General features: G+C 34.9%; 3 protein-coding genes across 9 annotated transcripts; 1 reads left to right on the top strand and 2 right to left on the bottom strand.

Moving 5' to 3' along the window:
* LOC18595074 (chitinase-like protein 1) lies at window positions 202-3,023 on the bottom strand. Its single transcript, XM_007022865.2, has 3 exons — window positions 2,471-3,023; window positions 1,795-1,954; window positions 202-887 (listed from the first exon to the last, which is right to left on the bottom strand). Exons 1-3 carry the CDS (start codon window positions 2,859-2,861, stop codon window positions 470-472), a joined length of 969 nt encoding a protein of 322 aa, XP_007022927.2. The 5' UTR covers window positions 2,862-3,023; the 3' UTR covers window positions 202-469.
* Window positions 5,067-10,524, top strand: LOC18595075 (GDP-L-galactose phosphorylase 1). Of its 3 annotated transcripts, XM_007022866.2 has the most exons (9): window positions 5,068-5,163; window positions 5,349-5,403; window positions 5,801-6,220; window positions 6,439-6,560; window positions 6,635-6,694; window positions 6,825-7,052; window positions 7,696-7,875; window positions 9,406-9,657; window positions 10,146-10,524. In XM_007022866.2, exons 3-9 carry the CDS (start codon window positions 6,130-6,132, stop codon window positions 10,338-10,340), a joined length of 1,128 nt encoding a protein of 375 aa, XP_007022928.2. In that variant the 5' UTR covers window positions 5,068-5,163; window positions 5,349-5,403; window positions 5,801-6,129; the 3' UTR covers window positions 10,341-10,524. The 3 variants fall into 3 exon arrangements, with proteins under 3 accessions (XP_007022930.2, XP_007022928.2, XP_017978637.1); XM_007022868.2 differs by lacking the exon at window positions 5,349-5,403 and having other exon boundaries at window positions 5,067-5,163; XM_018123148.1 differs by lacking the exons at window positions 5,068-5,163; window positions 5,349-5,403 and adding an exon at window positions 5,514-5,532.
* On the bottom strand, window positions 10,796-14,665 carry LOC18595077 (probable receptor-like protein kinase At1g30570). Of its 5 annotated transcripts, XM_018123151.1 has the most exons (3): window positions 14,239-14,665; window positions 14,089-14,123; window positions 10,796-14,009 (listed from the first exon to the last, which is right to left on the bottom strand). In XM_018123151.1, exon 3 carries the CDS (start codon window positions 13,576-13,578, stop codon window positions 11,038-11,040), a length of 2,541 nt encoding a protein of 846 aa, XP_017978640.1. In that variant the 5' UTR covers window positions 13,579-14,009; window positions 14,089-14,123; window positions 14,239-14,665; the 3' UTR covers window positions 10,796-11,037. The 5 variants fall into 5 exon arrangements, with proteins under 5 accessions (XP_017978640.1, XP_017978639.1, XP_017978638.1 ...); XM_018123150.1 differs by lacking the exon at window positions 14,089-14,123; XM_018123149.1 differs by having other exon boundaries at window positions 10,796-14,123.

Genomic DNA, 15,071 nt, shown 5'->3' on the forward strand with positions numbered 1-15,071 from the left:
AAATTGACAATCAAAATCAAACAAATATCCATAGGATTGAAACCATATGCAGTGAAAAGTGCATAGGGAGAGTTTACTTTCAGGTTAGGTAGACACACATAGGAGTTATTATCATATTGTATTTCAATCTCAATGTCTCATTCAATAAATCAGGAATATTCATGTGCAAATGAGGGCAGAACAAAATTCCAAAACAAAGAGTGAACAGGTAATAATTTAAGGATATTGAATAAAATGGTGGGTTCATACATTACATCATTCTCATGAGGAACACAAGAAGAAAACAAATATATCAAAATCTACACAAGCAATTACAAAGAGCAGTAGCAAATCAACATCAACATATACTTACTATATAACCATGCAGTGGGCCTCCCTTTCATGCCGACACATAGAAGTCTTATTAATTCTTCTTCCTTTGACAAGGGCAGTATAACAATAAGGTTGGCTAACTAATAGTACACAAAGCTCAAGAAGATTCAATCTTGGGAGCAACGGTTGGGTTGAATGCAACCTGCTCAGCACAAGTTAGCTCGTCATGTGGCCCTGCCTCCTCTCGCCCTATGCCCATCAGGTCAAGGTAATACAGGTAGTGGGAGACAATGGTGTTCATGGGATCGTTATCACCCTTCCCACAAAGATAATCTCCATAAAGAACGTTCATGGTGGTGCCAAATGCAGGACCCCGCTTGGCCAAAGTGTCATTCTTGGTAGGTTTCCAGTTGCCTACAAAGATGTCATGCGCTGAAGGTTGTTTCTTCTTGATTGGGGTTATCCACCTCCAAATGGCAGCCTGGAAGGCAAGAGTAGCATTCTGCTCTATGTACTCAGGATGGTTCAACAGATCCACTTTCAGAGCTTCCCCAACAGCTCCATAGTTGTAGTTCCTATTATCAAAGAGCCATCAAAAGCAAGCAGAGCTATATATCATCTCCACGACCTAGGGCAGAAAACTCTGAAGGAAACAGGGCCAAATGCATACAGTCTACAGAAAATATAATATTTGAAATGCCAATCGAACATATCAGGGCCCTACATCCTTTTTGTAATCAATTGATTAATTGAAATAGGGGATATGAGGGCCCAAGTGGGGGCAAACAGGGGGGTGTTGATCAAAGTGCATTTGAGTAGATTAATGTTGAACAACATAATATTTACTCAAAGATGCAACAACAGCACACTCAACCAGATGAAACACAAACAGACATGCCAACTCAATACATTGAACGGAATACCATCCCCCTCTCTTATTTGGAATGCATCCCACTTTTTATTGTTTGACAATCAATCATTGAACTTTATAAAACAATTAAATTGAACTTTTTCTTGAAGAGAGCATGTATACCTTCTTATTTATCATTTTTGTCCATCAAGATTGGATGCCTAGGAAGAATGAACTTTGTAAGACATTGCCAAGACATGCCTATCTATTTTGGTATTAAGCACATGACATACAAGCACATGAAGTAACTACAAGTTATAGCCAATATGTGTCCCAAGAAAATTGCAGGTAAATATCAAGGGGTTCAGCAGTGAAACAGCAAGAATATACTTCATGCTAACAGCAAAAAGTGAAAAGGCACCATACGGGATAAGAATAAACCAAATAGTTTTCACATCCCTATAAATCATTTAATCAGAATAGTTGCTTGAACAGACAATTAAAACTTTATCAGTCACAAACAACACAAAAATCCTCTCAAGTCATAAAATAGTGTTGATATTAACAAATAGATGATTTAGTGCAGATGGAAAAAGTTGAATAAATGTTTTAATCATAACTACTGTACATACCAGTAAATTGGCAAGGCACCGCGGCCATAGTATTGAGCTCCAGGAGCACAGGGATACACATACTTGTAGGAGTCATCACAGTAATCCTGGCTAGGGCTCATTTCTCTATTGTAGCAAAGCCCCCAAGCCAACGGTCCTCCTGTTGCCACTCCATATCCACCTGAAATCATTAACCACCATTTAAACTCTGAAGCGTGAACTATAGCTCAACTAACAATTAAAAATTATCCTAACATACAAAATAAACACTCATCGGGCGTGCTTAACCAATGGTTTCTTACATTTTATCCAAAATTTAAAAAACAAAGCTTTAAAAAATGAAAAAACTTCAACATACGTACTGCACTATCAAACCTAGAAAGATTGAATCAAACAGGAGATAATAAAATCGATAATGCTACATCTTTATTACTGCTAATATATCTGAATCTTTAGTCCCATTCAACTTAATTTATCTAACACCGACATACAGATCTGAACTTAGCTGATTTGGACCAGAATGCACAGCACCAATCAAAACCAGTATCCATTTAAAAACTTGAGACTTTCAATTTCGAACAAAACACTCATAACCATAGGCATAAACTTATAAACTTGGAACAATTGGGGATCTTACTAAATAAGCAGTCAACTTGGAAATGCATTAGAATTAATACTAGTAGTAAAAAAAACTCACAAGATGTCTTGGCGCCGACATGGCCAAGAAAAGCAGCGATCTCCTTCATTTGCATAAGCTTACCACCGGTTGTCCCGAAACCCAGATGCTCATAGTCGGCAGCAGCCAAAATGAAAGACTGGTAATCCCAAAATCCCACGGCGTGAGCCACGGGCGAATTCCTCTTAGAAAACAGGTTCTCAAATTGATAAACCTGGAAGATATCGGAAATGGTCTGGTTGCAACAATAAACCGACCAAACATTACATTCCCATCCCTGTAAACACACTTTCTTACCCTTCACAGTCTTCACTTGAATCTTCTTGTCCCCATCAGCGTTTCCCGTCACAGCAAGATTTGCAACCAAAGCCACAGTGAGAATCAAAGCAATGGCCCTGTTGAAGTCAGCCATTGATGCCCCAGCAGGATTGCTTTCAAACCCTTTTTTTTCTTCTTCTTCTTTGCTGATTTTTGTTCGGCTGGGAGGGCAAATGGAGGATGAGTTTGTTTAAGAGGGAGAGGAAATGACAGAGAAAGGTGTTAGATCGGGGGTCTCTTTCAGGGCCGTCTAAACCACAGGTGTGAAGTGTGCTTAAATGGCGAATATGTTTGGGATGATCCAACGGTGAATGAGCGATTGAGAGGGGAGTAGGTGTTCGAGGTTTAAGCAAAACCAGGCTGGCTTTTGGAGGAAAGAAGCTAACGAAGAGTGACCCCACCAAATGTTCCACCGACAACCGCGGGCATAATGAAAAGGTATCTGTCTGAGTTTTAACTGCTTGACTACCCTTTACTTCTACCGTTACGGTCACGCCTTTCACCAGAGCGTAACACCTCAAGCTTCTTCTGTTAAGGTTACTGTCATGAAATTGATTATGTTAACCGTACCTTGAGCCATGCTGACATGATGTTGACTAATCTGATGTGAAATTTTTGAGAATTTTAATTTAGATCTTGAATTTGTTCCTATGTTATGTTAGTTTTTATTTTTTATATTTTATGAAAAAATTAGATATAATCTCTTTAATATAATTCAATAATTCTTATAATTTTAAAATTTATTAATGTCAGTACAATCGATTATGTCGTAAAATTTTATTTGTTAAAGTTGTTAATCTGACATTGTCATTGATCATTCTGATTTAACATTGATTCCACCAATACGGAATTTTCAACAATTTTAAAAATTAAAAAATGTGAAGTGAATTTTTAGATGGTACGTGGCATTTTAATTCCCACCCAAATGATTACAAAAATTAAAGTACTTGAGACAAATTCTACATAAAGGTTAAAAATTTGGCACAATGTTCCAAAAAAACTCTTAAATTGTTTTAAAAAATTCAAATAATTTTTAATTTTTATATTTAATTTAATTTTTATATTTTTATTTTAAATTAAATAATTTTTTATTAAATAATTTTTTGTCATTTTATGCACTAACGGGACATTGATATGAAAATGAATAATATCACATGATTATACAATAATGTCACATTATTATTTATTATAATATGCTAGCATGTCACGTAACATAGAATAACAAAAAATATTTTTATTAAGTCAATTATTAATTGTAAATATTTATTTAGTTCAAAATAAAAGTAAAATAGTTTATTTTACTCATAATAAAAATATAAAGACTTTATTTAACATAATAAAAACAAATAATGACTTATCTTAATTTTTTTAAATAGTTAATAAAATTTTTTAAAATATTATACCTTCAAAATTTTCATTATGATAGAAGATATCTAAATTTTATGTGATGTATAAAGAGAATTGAAGGACAATGGAACAAAGTGAAATCTAAATCATAATTAAAAAGATTCTAACTGGTTAGGCCAATAATGCATTGATAACCTTTTTTGAACTTTTATTTGGTTGTTGCTGTTTATGATACTGTTGGTCAATGCCACGTCAACAAATTCTATTAGAAAAAACTCGAAGATGTTAACAATTTAATTAATATTCATAAAGGTTAAACATATGAAAACTTGATCTATACTAATTATAGTACAAAAATTATAATCTCACATCTTTATAGAGTAAAAAGAATTAAATTTAATATTTTTATAGAGTATAAGAACTTAATTAAAAATTTAATATTAACAAATTTTGAAAATATAAAGACTCGATTAATACCAATTATTATAGAGGAATTTAATCTAATATTTTAACAGAGCACATGAATTAAATTCTTAATTTGTCCGAATATAATCTATCTTTTTCTTTTTCTATTTTTGTCAATATTGTCTTTATACAATACAAGAGAAAGAGACCACAAGAAAAATAATCAAAGTTTTTTTTATTTCAAAGAATTTAAAAAAATGAACTTATGATTATCTCATGAATAGACTTATGTAATAGACATGTATTTATCTCTCTTGTATTAAATTCATCACATTAATAATTAACTATCACATTTAATATGAAATTAATATTATAAATAAAAATTTAACTACCCTTAAATAATGCTTTTAGAGCACTCGTTAACTTTTTATATATAGCTAAATTATTTTTCTATAAATAGTATAAGGTCATGGGCCTTACTCTTTGATATTTTCTTGGATCAGAAATTACACGTGTCAAATTCCTATTCCATACATACGGGACAGAAGATTTCATAAAAGTCAGCAATTCCGATTCAATTCAACCTCGAGACAAATAGAAAGGGTTCTTGAGAGGAAGAAAGGGGAGCAGCGACATTTTTAAAGGTCTGTAATTTCAATTTGATTTTTTAATTTTAATTTTAAGTTTCTTCTTTACCATTATAAATTCACAAAATTAAATTAAGAAAAAAAAAGAATATAAAATTTGATTGTTTGCAAAATATCTTGATTAGTTGAAGACATGGAATGATTTAGTTTTACAGAATTTTGGGCGTTGATTTGGAATGCAGGTGATTTTATATGTTTGTATAAGGTTTTCTCTTACAGTTCTGTTTGCTACCAAAGGTAATTTTTGCTTTTAATTTCATTGGGTTTCATTGATTTTTTTGTTATTATTATTATTTTTTTAATTAACCTTTAGATTTTCAGATTGGCAAAGTTAAAATTTAAATTTGGCTGGATAGTGTGAGAAAAGTTAAGCTTCTTTGTTTTTGTTCCTTCTAATGGCTTTGTTTTACTAATCTTAGTTAATTTTATACTTTTTGTTAATGGGATTCTGATTATTGAATAAAACAATGATTTTTTTATTTAAATTATTAATTTTATTTTATTTTTGTGGTATGTCTTATGATTAGAAAGGGTGTTGGTTGAGTTGATATGGTAGAAATAATTAAGCATTTTTCTTTAAGTTTCTTGATTGTATCTTGGAGCTGTATTTGATCTGCTGTCTTATGGTTTTCAGTTTTTCCCTCAAGACTTCGGAGGAGAGGAGGGGATCTGCTGGTCCAGTTCGGGCTGGCTTTGTTAATTTAAAAACGGCTCTAAGGAGAGAAACTTGTGCCAAAAATAGAAGGGGCAGAGAATGTATGCCAGCATTTTCTAAATTCTTGATTGCTTCCCCTTCATTTCACGGTGGTCGTGGTGCCCTACCTTCAGCTGGTGGGCATCCCGCAGATCTTACTTTCCTTGCTGGTGGTGGCTGCTGATACAAGCATCTGTGGAGGATTTTGGAGCAAGTTGTGAGTGGAGCTACAGTATTTAGTTGTTGTTTTAGTAATACTTTTTATAAGGATGGTTACAATGAAATGGCTTGAAGATAATAGCTTTCCAGTGAAGAATGGAAAGTGTGAGCAGTTAATACATTCTCACTCCTTTCTTCAAGGTTAGTAATTATTTTGTTTTTGTTTTGTTCAGTGTTCATCTATTGAATTAGAATGCATTCTTTTCCATACAAATGGTGCATGGTTAGATGCTGTAGCTATGTAAATTAAGTTTTACTGAGGACATGCTGAAGGGGTGACTAGTGTATTGGACTCTTAACATATCATTGTTTTCTTTCCCTCAAATGTGTGTTTGAAAACCCTGAAGAAATTTTTACAGATACAAATTTCCCTATGTACTGCTTCGGTAGCCAATCTATTGAGGAAGACAATTCATTTGAAGGTCTTTCATGCATTGCTGAGGAAGAGCAAAGTATTTTGGATGCTGTTCTGCTATCTCAGGTATGGAACAAATCTGGAATATATTTGTTGAAGTCTATTTATTATCTTTATCCATCTTTCCTGTTATTTGGCAGTGGGAAGATCGGATGCGGAAAGGTTGTTTTAGATATGATGTGACAGCCTCAGAAATTAAGGTACCCGATGAAGCAGTAGTGGTCTCCTAGTTCTGAGAATTCTTGCATTTTTCTTTCTTCCTTTTTTATTTTTTGAGTATAAAATTGGGATTATGGTAAAGACACATATTATCTGTGATGCATTATGTAGGCCATTGCTGGAAAGATGAAGTTTCTTTCTCAGTTGAATGAAGGACAGATAACAGGTCATCTGTCAAAACCTGAGGGCAATACACTTCGTGAATGGGACCCTTTTGCATTTGACTGCACGAGACAGCCAGAGGAACTACTCTTTTGTGTTTCCAGCAGCAAGAAGGCAAAATCTGAGCTTATTCCTTCGGCTTCTGTGCCTGATAGTGCCATCTTGGTGATCATCAATGTAAGGCCAAGTGTGGGTTTAACTTTTGATTGTAAGTTTATTTCCTGTGTTAGGATGGTATATACCCTGTTATGAAAACATCACTATTGATTGTCCTGACAAAATTATTGCAAATATTAAGCTGGAGAGAAATTTGTTTCCTTCTAATCTTTTCTTTTAACTCAAGAGACCCAGAGGGGTAGGGGAGGTTCCACATAACAAATAAACTATAAACATGTAAATGTTTTTGGTATGACTTGGATCCACACTGACTCGATTGTGGCATCCTCATATTAAGTCTGCATTAAGTTTTCTGTACCATGATAGCAACCCTGTCAACTCAAGCTTCATTGAAGTTCAGTCCCTTCTGTTTTTTATGATCTTTTAAGGGAGCTTCTATTTCTGTGGCAATCTAGAGGTCTTCCAGTGTTTAAAGCTTCAAGCCAACCAGCTTAGACATGCTTTGGGAAGGGAAACAGAAAATACCATACATATGAGGTTATGTAACCCAAGAAGAAAAACAGGCTGCTCTTTCTTGTGTCAATAAATCTTAATGGCTGTTAGATGTCCATTATAGGTGTTAATCTATGTCATTGATGTTTAGTAAGCACAGTTGGTTCGTTAAGTTATATTCTTCTGATACATGCACTCGTTGGTTTTTAAGGTAACTCCAGTTGAATATGGCCATGTCTTCTTGGTACCTTGTACCACAAACAGACTTTATCAGTTCCTGGATCCAAGATCAGTTGAACTAGTCACAAGGGTTGCTGCAGAAATTAATAACTGTTCATTTCGCGTGTTCTATGATTGCTGTAGACCTAATCGTTCTGATGTATACTTTCAGGTAATAAATCATTCATGGCTGTTCTCTTTTGCTTTATTTCATGTCATTGTTGAGCTCACAAATGTTTTTGTAGTTTTGGCTTCAAAGTTTGTGAATTATATCCAACAATGTCACTACAATCAGCACTTCTGTGGTCGTGCTGTGCTAAGAAAAAACTGAGGTTTAGTTTGGAAACCTAAATTTGGTTTTGAATTTGAATTTCAAATATTTCCATTTAGAATTTCCAAGAATCCTAGTTTTGAGGAGGGAGGGAATTTTAACTGGGCTAAATTTGACTAATTTAATTTCAAAAATTAATTTGAAATACTTTTTTGCATCTTTTAAAATTCCAAGTGTATTTGGCCTAAATTCTTAACCAGTTCTTTAGGTTATTTTTTGGAACCAAAATTTGGCTTTGGATTTTAAATATTTTGATTTAAAAAACTTTCAAATTTAAAATTCTTGTTTGATAAGGTTTGGACCTTTTAAAGTTTATAGTAGATTTGGCCCAAATACAAATCCAGCTTCTTTAAGTCATTTCTAAAATTCTAATAAAAATACCTACCCCTACTATTGGTTTCCAAACAGTCCTTTAAAAAATTCCTAAAACTATTACTTTGGATTTTAAAATCCGAACAATGCAAACCATATTTTACCATCCAAATATTGATTCGAATCAGAGTATAAATGTTTGTTAATATTAAGATGCTAAAAGTTAGAGATAGATATGTTATTGAGTTTTTTAAACAAAAATCATGTAATTAAGGAAATGTGTGAATATTGTTCTTAGCTGTACATGAAATGTTAAAGTTAGTTAATTGAGGTCTTTAACTTCGGCATAAACTTTACCATACAAATAAGTTACTCATGGTAATTTTGGATTCATAGTTCATGCTTCCTAGACTCACCAAATCCAATTTTGATTGAGAATAAGGAAATTTAAAGTTAAGCAATAGAGGCTGTTAATTTCAATTTAATTCAAAGTAATGAACAAATTGATATTGTAATCTTCGCATTATACACTCTAAATTCCTAGCTAACTGTTATATCATAAAGGTATTAAGTTAACTAAATTCCTAAATTCACAATCTATAATTTATACTTTCAGATCTCAATAATTTAAACACTACTCTGATAATGATCTAATCAAGTACAGGGCACATTGAATATCAAATTAATCTTGATCAATTATCAAAGTAACATTAATGAGACAAATAACAAATAAATAAGTAAAGGACATATGGGCATAACTCGTTGCTCGGGGTTTGTCAAAGGTAAGTACAGAGATTTCATAAAAACAAAAGAAGAAAAAAAAAAACATAAGTAGTCAAATAAATGACAAGTCATTCAAGTGGTCTCTGATGTTGATTATTTTAGCTTTGGGAACGAATGTATGTATCAAATGGATGGCCTGTAAAAAGGTCAATTGCTTAGATAAACACCCATATCTCTTTTTCAAATAATGCTAGTATGCTGCTACTTTTAGTGGCTATATTCTTTTTATTTGATTCATGCTTACAGCTATCATGACTCCTTTATTTGATGATGCAGGCTTGCTACTTCCCTGACCCTTTACCTGTGGAGTTCAGGCCTGTAGACACTGTCTATAGTGGTGGGAGGAGAGGGATTCACATATGTTCTGTCATAGATTATCCTATTAAGACCCTCTCTTTTCAGACCACTCATAATCTCAAGATAATGGCAGCAGCTATTTGTGAGATATGTTCTCATTTAGAGGAAAAGAATGTGCAATATAATCTGATGATAACTGATTCTGGCAAAAAAATCCTTTTGTTTCTTCAGGTAAGTCTGTTCAAAGCATGGAGATTTTTTTTGCCCCCTCCTACTGGTGATATTTGATATCTAATTAGTTTTGTTGTCTTTTAAAATTTCTAATGCAATGTCGTAAACTGGATGGATTTCCTATTAAAGTATCACACTAAATCGTAGTTAATTTTGAGCGTGGAAGGGTAATGCTGCCTCTGTAACTTCTGTGTGGATGTCATCGTTTGTGAAGAATGGCAAGAAGACAGAAAATGCAAAGCTATACATGCATCTTATCTATAATGTTGTCTATGATGCATGTAATCTGTAGTCAAAATGAACTTAAATGGCCATGAACTATAGTTGCATTTCCCCCCTACACAATGTGTTTTCTAGGTTTTTGTTTTAATTACAGAACCCAACACTCTAGATTCTATGGTAGGTTCCTTTTGTCAAAATTGATATCCCACTGGAGGATTTCATTCTCTTGAATACTGATCATGGGTTAATTTTAATCCATCCAACAGCGATCATTTGCAGCCTCAAATGCAATTTCAGCTTGGGAATGTGGGGGTTACTTCTTATTCAGGTGTAGGTATGAATTCGATCAAGTTACCGAGGATGCCATGCTTAAACGACTGAGCAGTTTCTCCCTTGACGATGACAACTTTGAAGCTGTGAAGCAGCTTTGCTGCAGCATTGCCAGTAAATTTGATAGTTGATCCAAGACTTTTCAATGCATGTTCATGACCTCATGTGTGGTAGTAATTTAATACTATGTTGAATCCTATTGACATTGTATCTTGTGGTACTCTTATTGATAACTCAGGCTTGTTATGGTATGTTTTGTTTCTCCATGTTGTATCTGACTCTAATCAAGAAAGAGTTTATATTTGATATACTATCAATATGTCGAGTGAATGGTTATTGCACTGTTTGGTTCATTTTTTTACCAAAGAACGACCATTCTCGAGAACATTTATTTCGAGAAAGTACTAAATGATCTATTTGAAAATTGAACTGAACTATTTGAAAAGGTATATGGCAGTGTGGACAAAATAATCAAATTTGAGGCTTCCACCATTGATCACATTATTCACTCACAAACTTCAATTGGTCATAATCTAGATGAGATATTTGACTTCATCCTACCCATAAGTTGAGCCAGATCCAACGATTCAGGAAAAAAAGACGATACAAATCAGCATCTTGATCATTTCATCATAGTCAAATGAAACATTATCATGATTTTCCCATATTTGGCTCCCCTTACTGCAGGGTTAGTAGGGATCTTACGCCAGCAAACTTCGAGTTTAATACAACAAAAATAAAAGAATTTTAAGCTACTAGTATGATATTGTAAAGGAATACAGTTACTGCTCTTGAACAGTCATCAGGCAAGCTCACCATCAGATCCACCTATATAGCTTCTGGTTTGGATTCCCCTGAACCAGAATTTCCATCATGTTGCCTATTTTCAGCTTCTCTCTCTTCTAGATCCCCCAAGGCCTGACTGCTTGAAAAGGAATTGTCCATAGTGTTGGCACGGATCCATGCTTGATGAAGCTGCAAGACATACTCCAAGTGCCATAAAACTTCCCCCATGGTAGGCCGGTTCTTCCCCTCATCCGCAAGACATTTTTCTGCGATCTCTCCAAACTTCTCCATTGACTCTGGAGAATATTTTCCCCTGAGATGTGGGTCAACAATGGTTTCGAGTGACCTTTGTCTCTGCCACCTCATTGCCCACTCTGCAAGATTTATCTGGTCTTTTGGCAAGCTAGGATTTATAACAGCACGAGCACAAACAACTTCAAACAACACCACACCGAATGAGTAGACATCAGATTTCTCTGTCAACTGCTGCCTCCGGAAATACTCAGGGTCAAGATATCCGAAGCTCCCTTTCACTGCAGTACTAACATGGGTATGCTCCAGAGAAGGACCAGTTCTTGACAGCCCGAAATCTGACATTTTTGCCACAAAATTTTGGTCCAACAAAATGTTGGTTGTTTTAACATCCCTGTGAATAATTCCCCGCTCTGCTCCTGTATGAAGGTAGTGCAGTCCCCGAGCAGCACCAATGCATGCTTCCAATCGCTGCTTCCAAGTCAATGGTGGGACATCATTTCCAAACAGATGACTTCTAAGAGTCCCATTTGCCATGTATTCATAGACCAAGATCATCTCATTTTGTTCATCACAGAATCCAATCAAGGAAACCAAGTGCCTATGTCTAAGCTTGGAAAGCATCTCAATCTCAGTATGAAATTCAGTAAGCCCTTGCTCGGATTGTGGATTTGCCCGCTTTATCGCTGCAAGGGTGCCATCTTCAATCTCCCCTTTGAATACTTTACCAAAGCCCCCTACACCAATCACTAAACTTTCATCAAAATTATTTGTTGCTGTCCGAATCTCTGCAAGTGTAAATTGCTTGCCAACTCCAGTGGAGGCAATAGATCCATTTATATTTTGAAGTCTAGATGATCCCTTGGCATTAGCAGTGCTATTTAAAATGGACCCATGAAGGAACAATGGTCGCCATCCAGGAGTGTTGTTTTTCATGTCACCCGATTCTCTTCGTTGTTTTTTGCAGAAACAAAACAAAAATGTACCAGCAGCTGCAAGAATGGCAACAGAAGCTACACCTGCACCAATTCCCACCCAAAGAATCCAAGATTTGGAAGTGTGAGTTGAATTCCCAGTTGAATCATATATCTGCACGTGGGCAAGATTTCCATTTCGGCTAAGCTTGAAAATCTCCAGCCCGTTCAACAGAGCATCAGTGCCTGAAGCACCAGCTGCAGTGTCAGGACCCAGTTGAATCCAAAGGATGTTGATTTTTGAAGAAACCGCATCAAAGTAATCCTGATGATAAGCTTTATTTATTCCACCTGCCTTGACAAAAAGGTCAAAATTATTTGCTGCAGTCCGGTTATTTATGTAGATTCTGAAAATCCTCTGGCTCGGCTTATCATAAACCAGCTCACAGAAGTGTAAGCGGACTAAGTAATCAAAATCAGGATCCACTTCAAACCTCCATGACATATTGATCCTTTTCTCCGACACATCGGTGTTGGACATGCTTCTTGCTGTTTCATACACAAGGAGAGGAGCCACTGAAGAATCATTTGCAGAAGCATAGGTAATATTAGAACTGTTTTGTATTTCAAAACCTGCATTTGCTGTGATCATATAGCCAGAATCCACATCCCATGTTCTCCAATAATCTGAATCTTGACTGGCATTAATCTCAGGACCCCCAACATTCAACCTATACATAGTTTCAATTCCCCTTCCACTTAGATTCAGATTTGCATCATTTCCACCCACTTTACTGACTGAATCTGCAAAAAGCTTATCGGCTACAGGGACCATCTCCATGGCATTAATGAATCCAAACGATCCTTTTGTTGGGGTGAACTCAATCACAAGCATATCCAAATTAATAGGTAAAATATACTCTTTAACCAAGGAGAACGAGCTGAAATTGGTTCCCGTACCTTGGAGGTACAAGTTCTTGTGTGCAATCTCACCAGCAACATTAAATTGTTCTAAGAGTTTCAGACCATTTGCCACAACATCGAAAGAAGATTCATTTACATTGTGGTCCTCAAAGGAGAAGGGACAGAAATGAAGCCTCAAGAAATAGTTCCCCTGGATTCCATTAAACGTGTAATTCAACTCATCACTGAAAAGGCGGGCAGATTTATAGAGAGGGGCAAAGATTGAATCACCACTTAGTGTAGAAGTAGTGGAAACAACCCCAGGAGAACTAAGGGTGAGATTATTATCAGGGGACAAGTCGCCAACCCATTTTCTACCATCCACATTGACACTAGAATTTGTGCCGCAATTTATCAGAAAAGACTTTGACTGAGCTTCTCCTTTTCTAAAACTTGCAGAAAATACAATAACAAGGAGCAAAGACAAGACCTTACTGCCTTGAACCTTCCCCATTATCACACTCCCTCAAGAAATTGAAACCCTTTTTTTTTCTCTCTCCTATATTCTTCTCGAGAAAATAAGATTACAAAAGGTTGTTCCTAGTTGAATAGCATGAATCAACCAATACTAACAACAGAAGCATGTCACACAAAGCTACTTTTAATTTCCAAGAAATGCATCAAAGCTATTCCCTTTATCATCAAGCCTTAACAGAAGAAAGAATTCAATCACAAAATGTTCACAAATATTTGAGATTTCATATCTCAGCAACTTGAAAAACATGCATTACCCTTTTGGAGCAAAAACATGAATTTACCTCAATGGATCCAATCTGGGTATTTGAGTTTTCCCCTTGAGAACCCCACCAAAGCATAAACTTTCCCTTTGAAAAACTTTGGCCTACTGAAAAAGAAGTAATCTTGCAGATCTGCACCCAAGATGAGCTGAAAATGAAAAAGAGTCAAAGACTAAAGGGGGTAAAACACAATGGGTGGCAATGGAATATGATTGGTTGAAAGATACCAAATCAGGTGAGCAGCAAGGACTATGACAGAAATCTAAGAGAAAAATAGTAGAAAAAAATATAAATAAATAATGATAAGGTTATCTGAATAAGAAACTAGAACATGGGCTGTTGTTGGAAACAGATTGGAAAAGTTCACTTCATCTCACCCTTGTCTGTTGTATCTCTAGGAAAGAGGCAAGAATCTGACATATCAAATCTGCACCCCCATTAATTAAATCAATCATCTTTTTGTAACTGTTGTTTCCTTGCAAGAGGTGTCAATATCATTCTATTTTCTCACCCGACTAAGCTTTAAAAACCAATACCACCAAGCTTTTAACAGGTTGGAGTTTCAAAATGTACTATAATTACACAAGTAATTACTACAACTTGAATTGGTTCTAGCCATGTTTCTCTATGAACAGGTCCTCTAAGTCTAAGTTCACTAAGGTGTAAGGTGATGGGTTCTCATATCTCAAAGAAAAAGAAAACTTTCAAGCTATGGGTCATAAAACTATGACTTGTGGGTCGCCATGCAAGAAAGAGAAGGGAAGAGGGCCTAAGAGATGGGTGTCCATGACTAGCTAGGTGCGTCACATGCATTTGTCCGGGAGATGATGAGCAGTGGAAAGGCAAAGCAAAGCAATTATTCTTGTTTAGAATTCCTAATCTGTCCCTCATTTTACAATTATTGCAAAAGCTGTACCTTGTCTTATCCTCCCTCCGTACCATAGTGTACTCTTTTGCCCTTTAATTTTTTATTTTTTTATTTGTAAATTTTTTATAATTAATATAATAACTATTAAAATTCATTAATTGTTATTATTGTTATTAAATAACAAAATTTTTTTTATCAAAATAATATAAAAAATAAAAAATAAGAGGATATTTAATTTGGGATACTTGAAGAAAGAAATATGAACATTTAATGGATGAAAAAAATATTTTCAAATAGGAAAAAGTATTTAAAATTTTTTTTATCCATTTGATTTTTTGAAAA

Source organism: Theobroma cacao, chromosome 6, assembly GCF_000208745.1.
Source record: "Theobroma cacao cultivar B97-61/B2 chromosome 6, Criollo_cocoa_genome_V2, whole genome shotgun sequence".
Lineage (NCBI taxonomy): Eukaryota > Viridiplantae > Streptophyta > Magnoliopsida > Malvales > Malvaceae > Theobroma > Theobroma cacao.

Excerpts from the sequence above, each read along its gene's own strand:
- LOC18595074 (XM_007022865.2), bottom strand. The coding sequence starts at position 2,861 with ATGGCTGACTTCAACAGGGCCATTGCTTTGATTCTCACTGTGGCTTTG. Across the intron at positions 1,955-2,470 it reads TGTCGGCGCCAAGACATCTT|GTGGATATGGAGTGGCAACA; the intron begins GTGAGTTTTTTT and ends TAATGATTTCAG. Across the intron at positions 888-1,794 it reads GGTGCCTTGCCAATTTACTG|GAACTACAACTATGGAGCTG; the intron begins GTATGTACAGTA and ends CTTTGATAATAG.
- LOC18595075 (XM_007022868.2), top strand. The coding sequence starts at position 6,130 with ATGGTTACAATGAAATGGCTTGAAGATAATAGCTTTCCAGTGAAGAAT. Across the intron at positions 6,221-6,438 it reads TTCTCACTCCTTTCTTCAAG|ATACAAATTTCCCTATGTAC; the intron begins GTTAGTAATTAT and ends AAATTTTTACAG. Across the intron at positions 6,695-6,824 it reads TGACAGCCTCAGAAATTAAG|GCCATTGCTGGAAAGATGAA; the intron begins GTACCCGATGAA and ends TGCATTATGTAG.
- LOC18595077 (XM_018123150.1), bottom strand. The coding sequence starts at position 13,578 with ATGGGGAAGGTTCAAGGCAGTAAGGTCTTGTCTTTGCTCCTTGTTATT.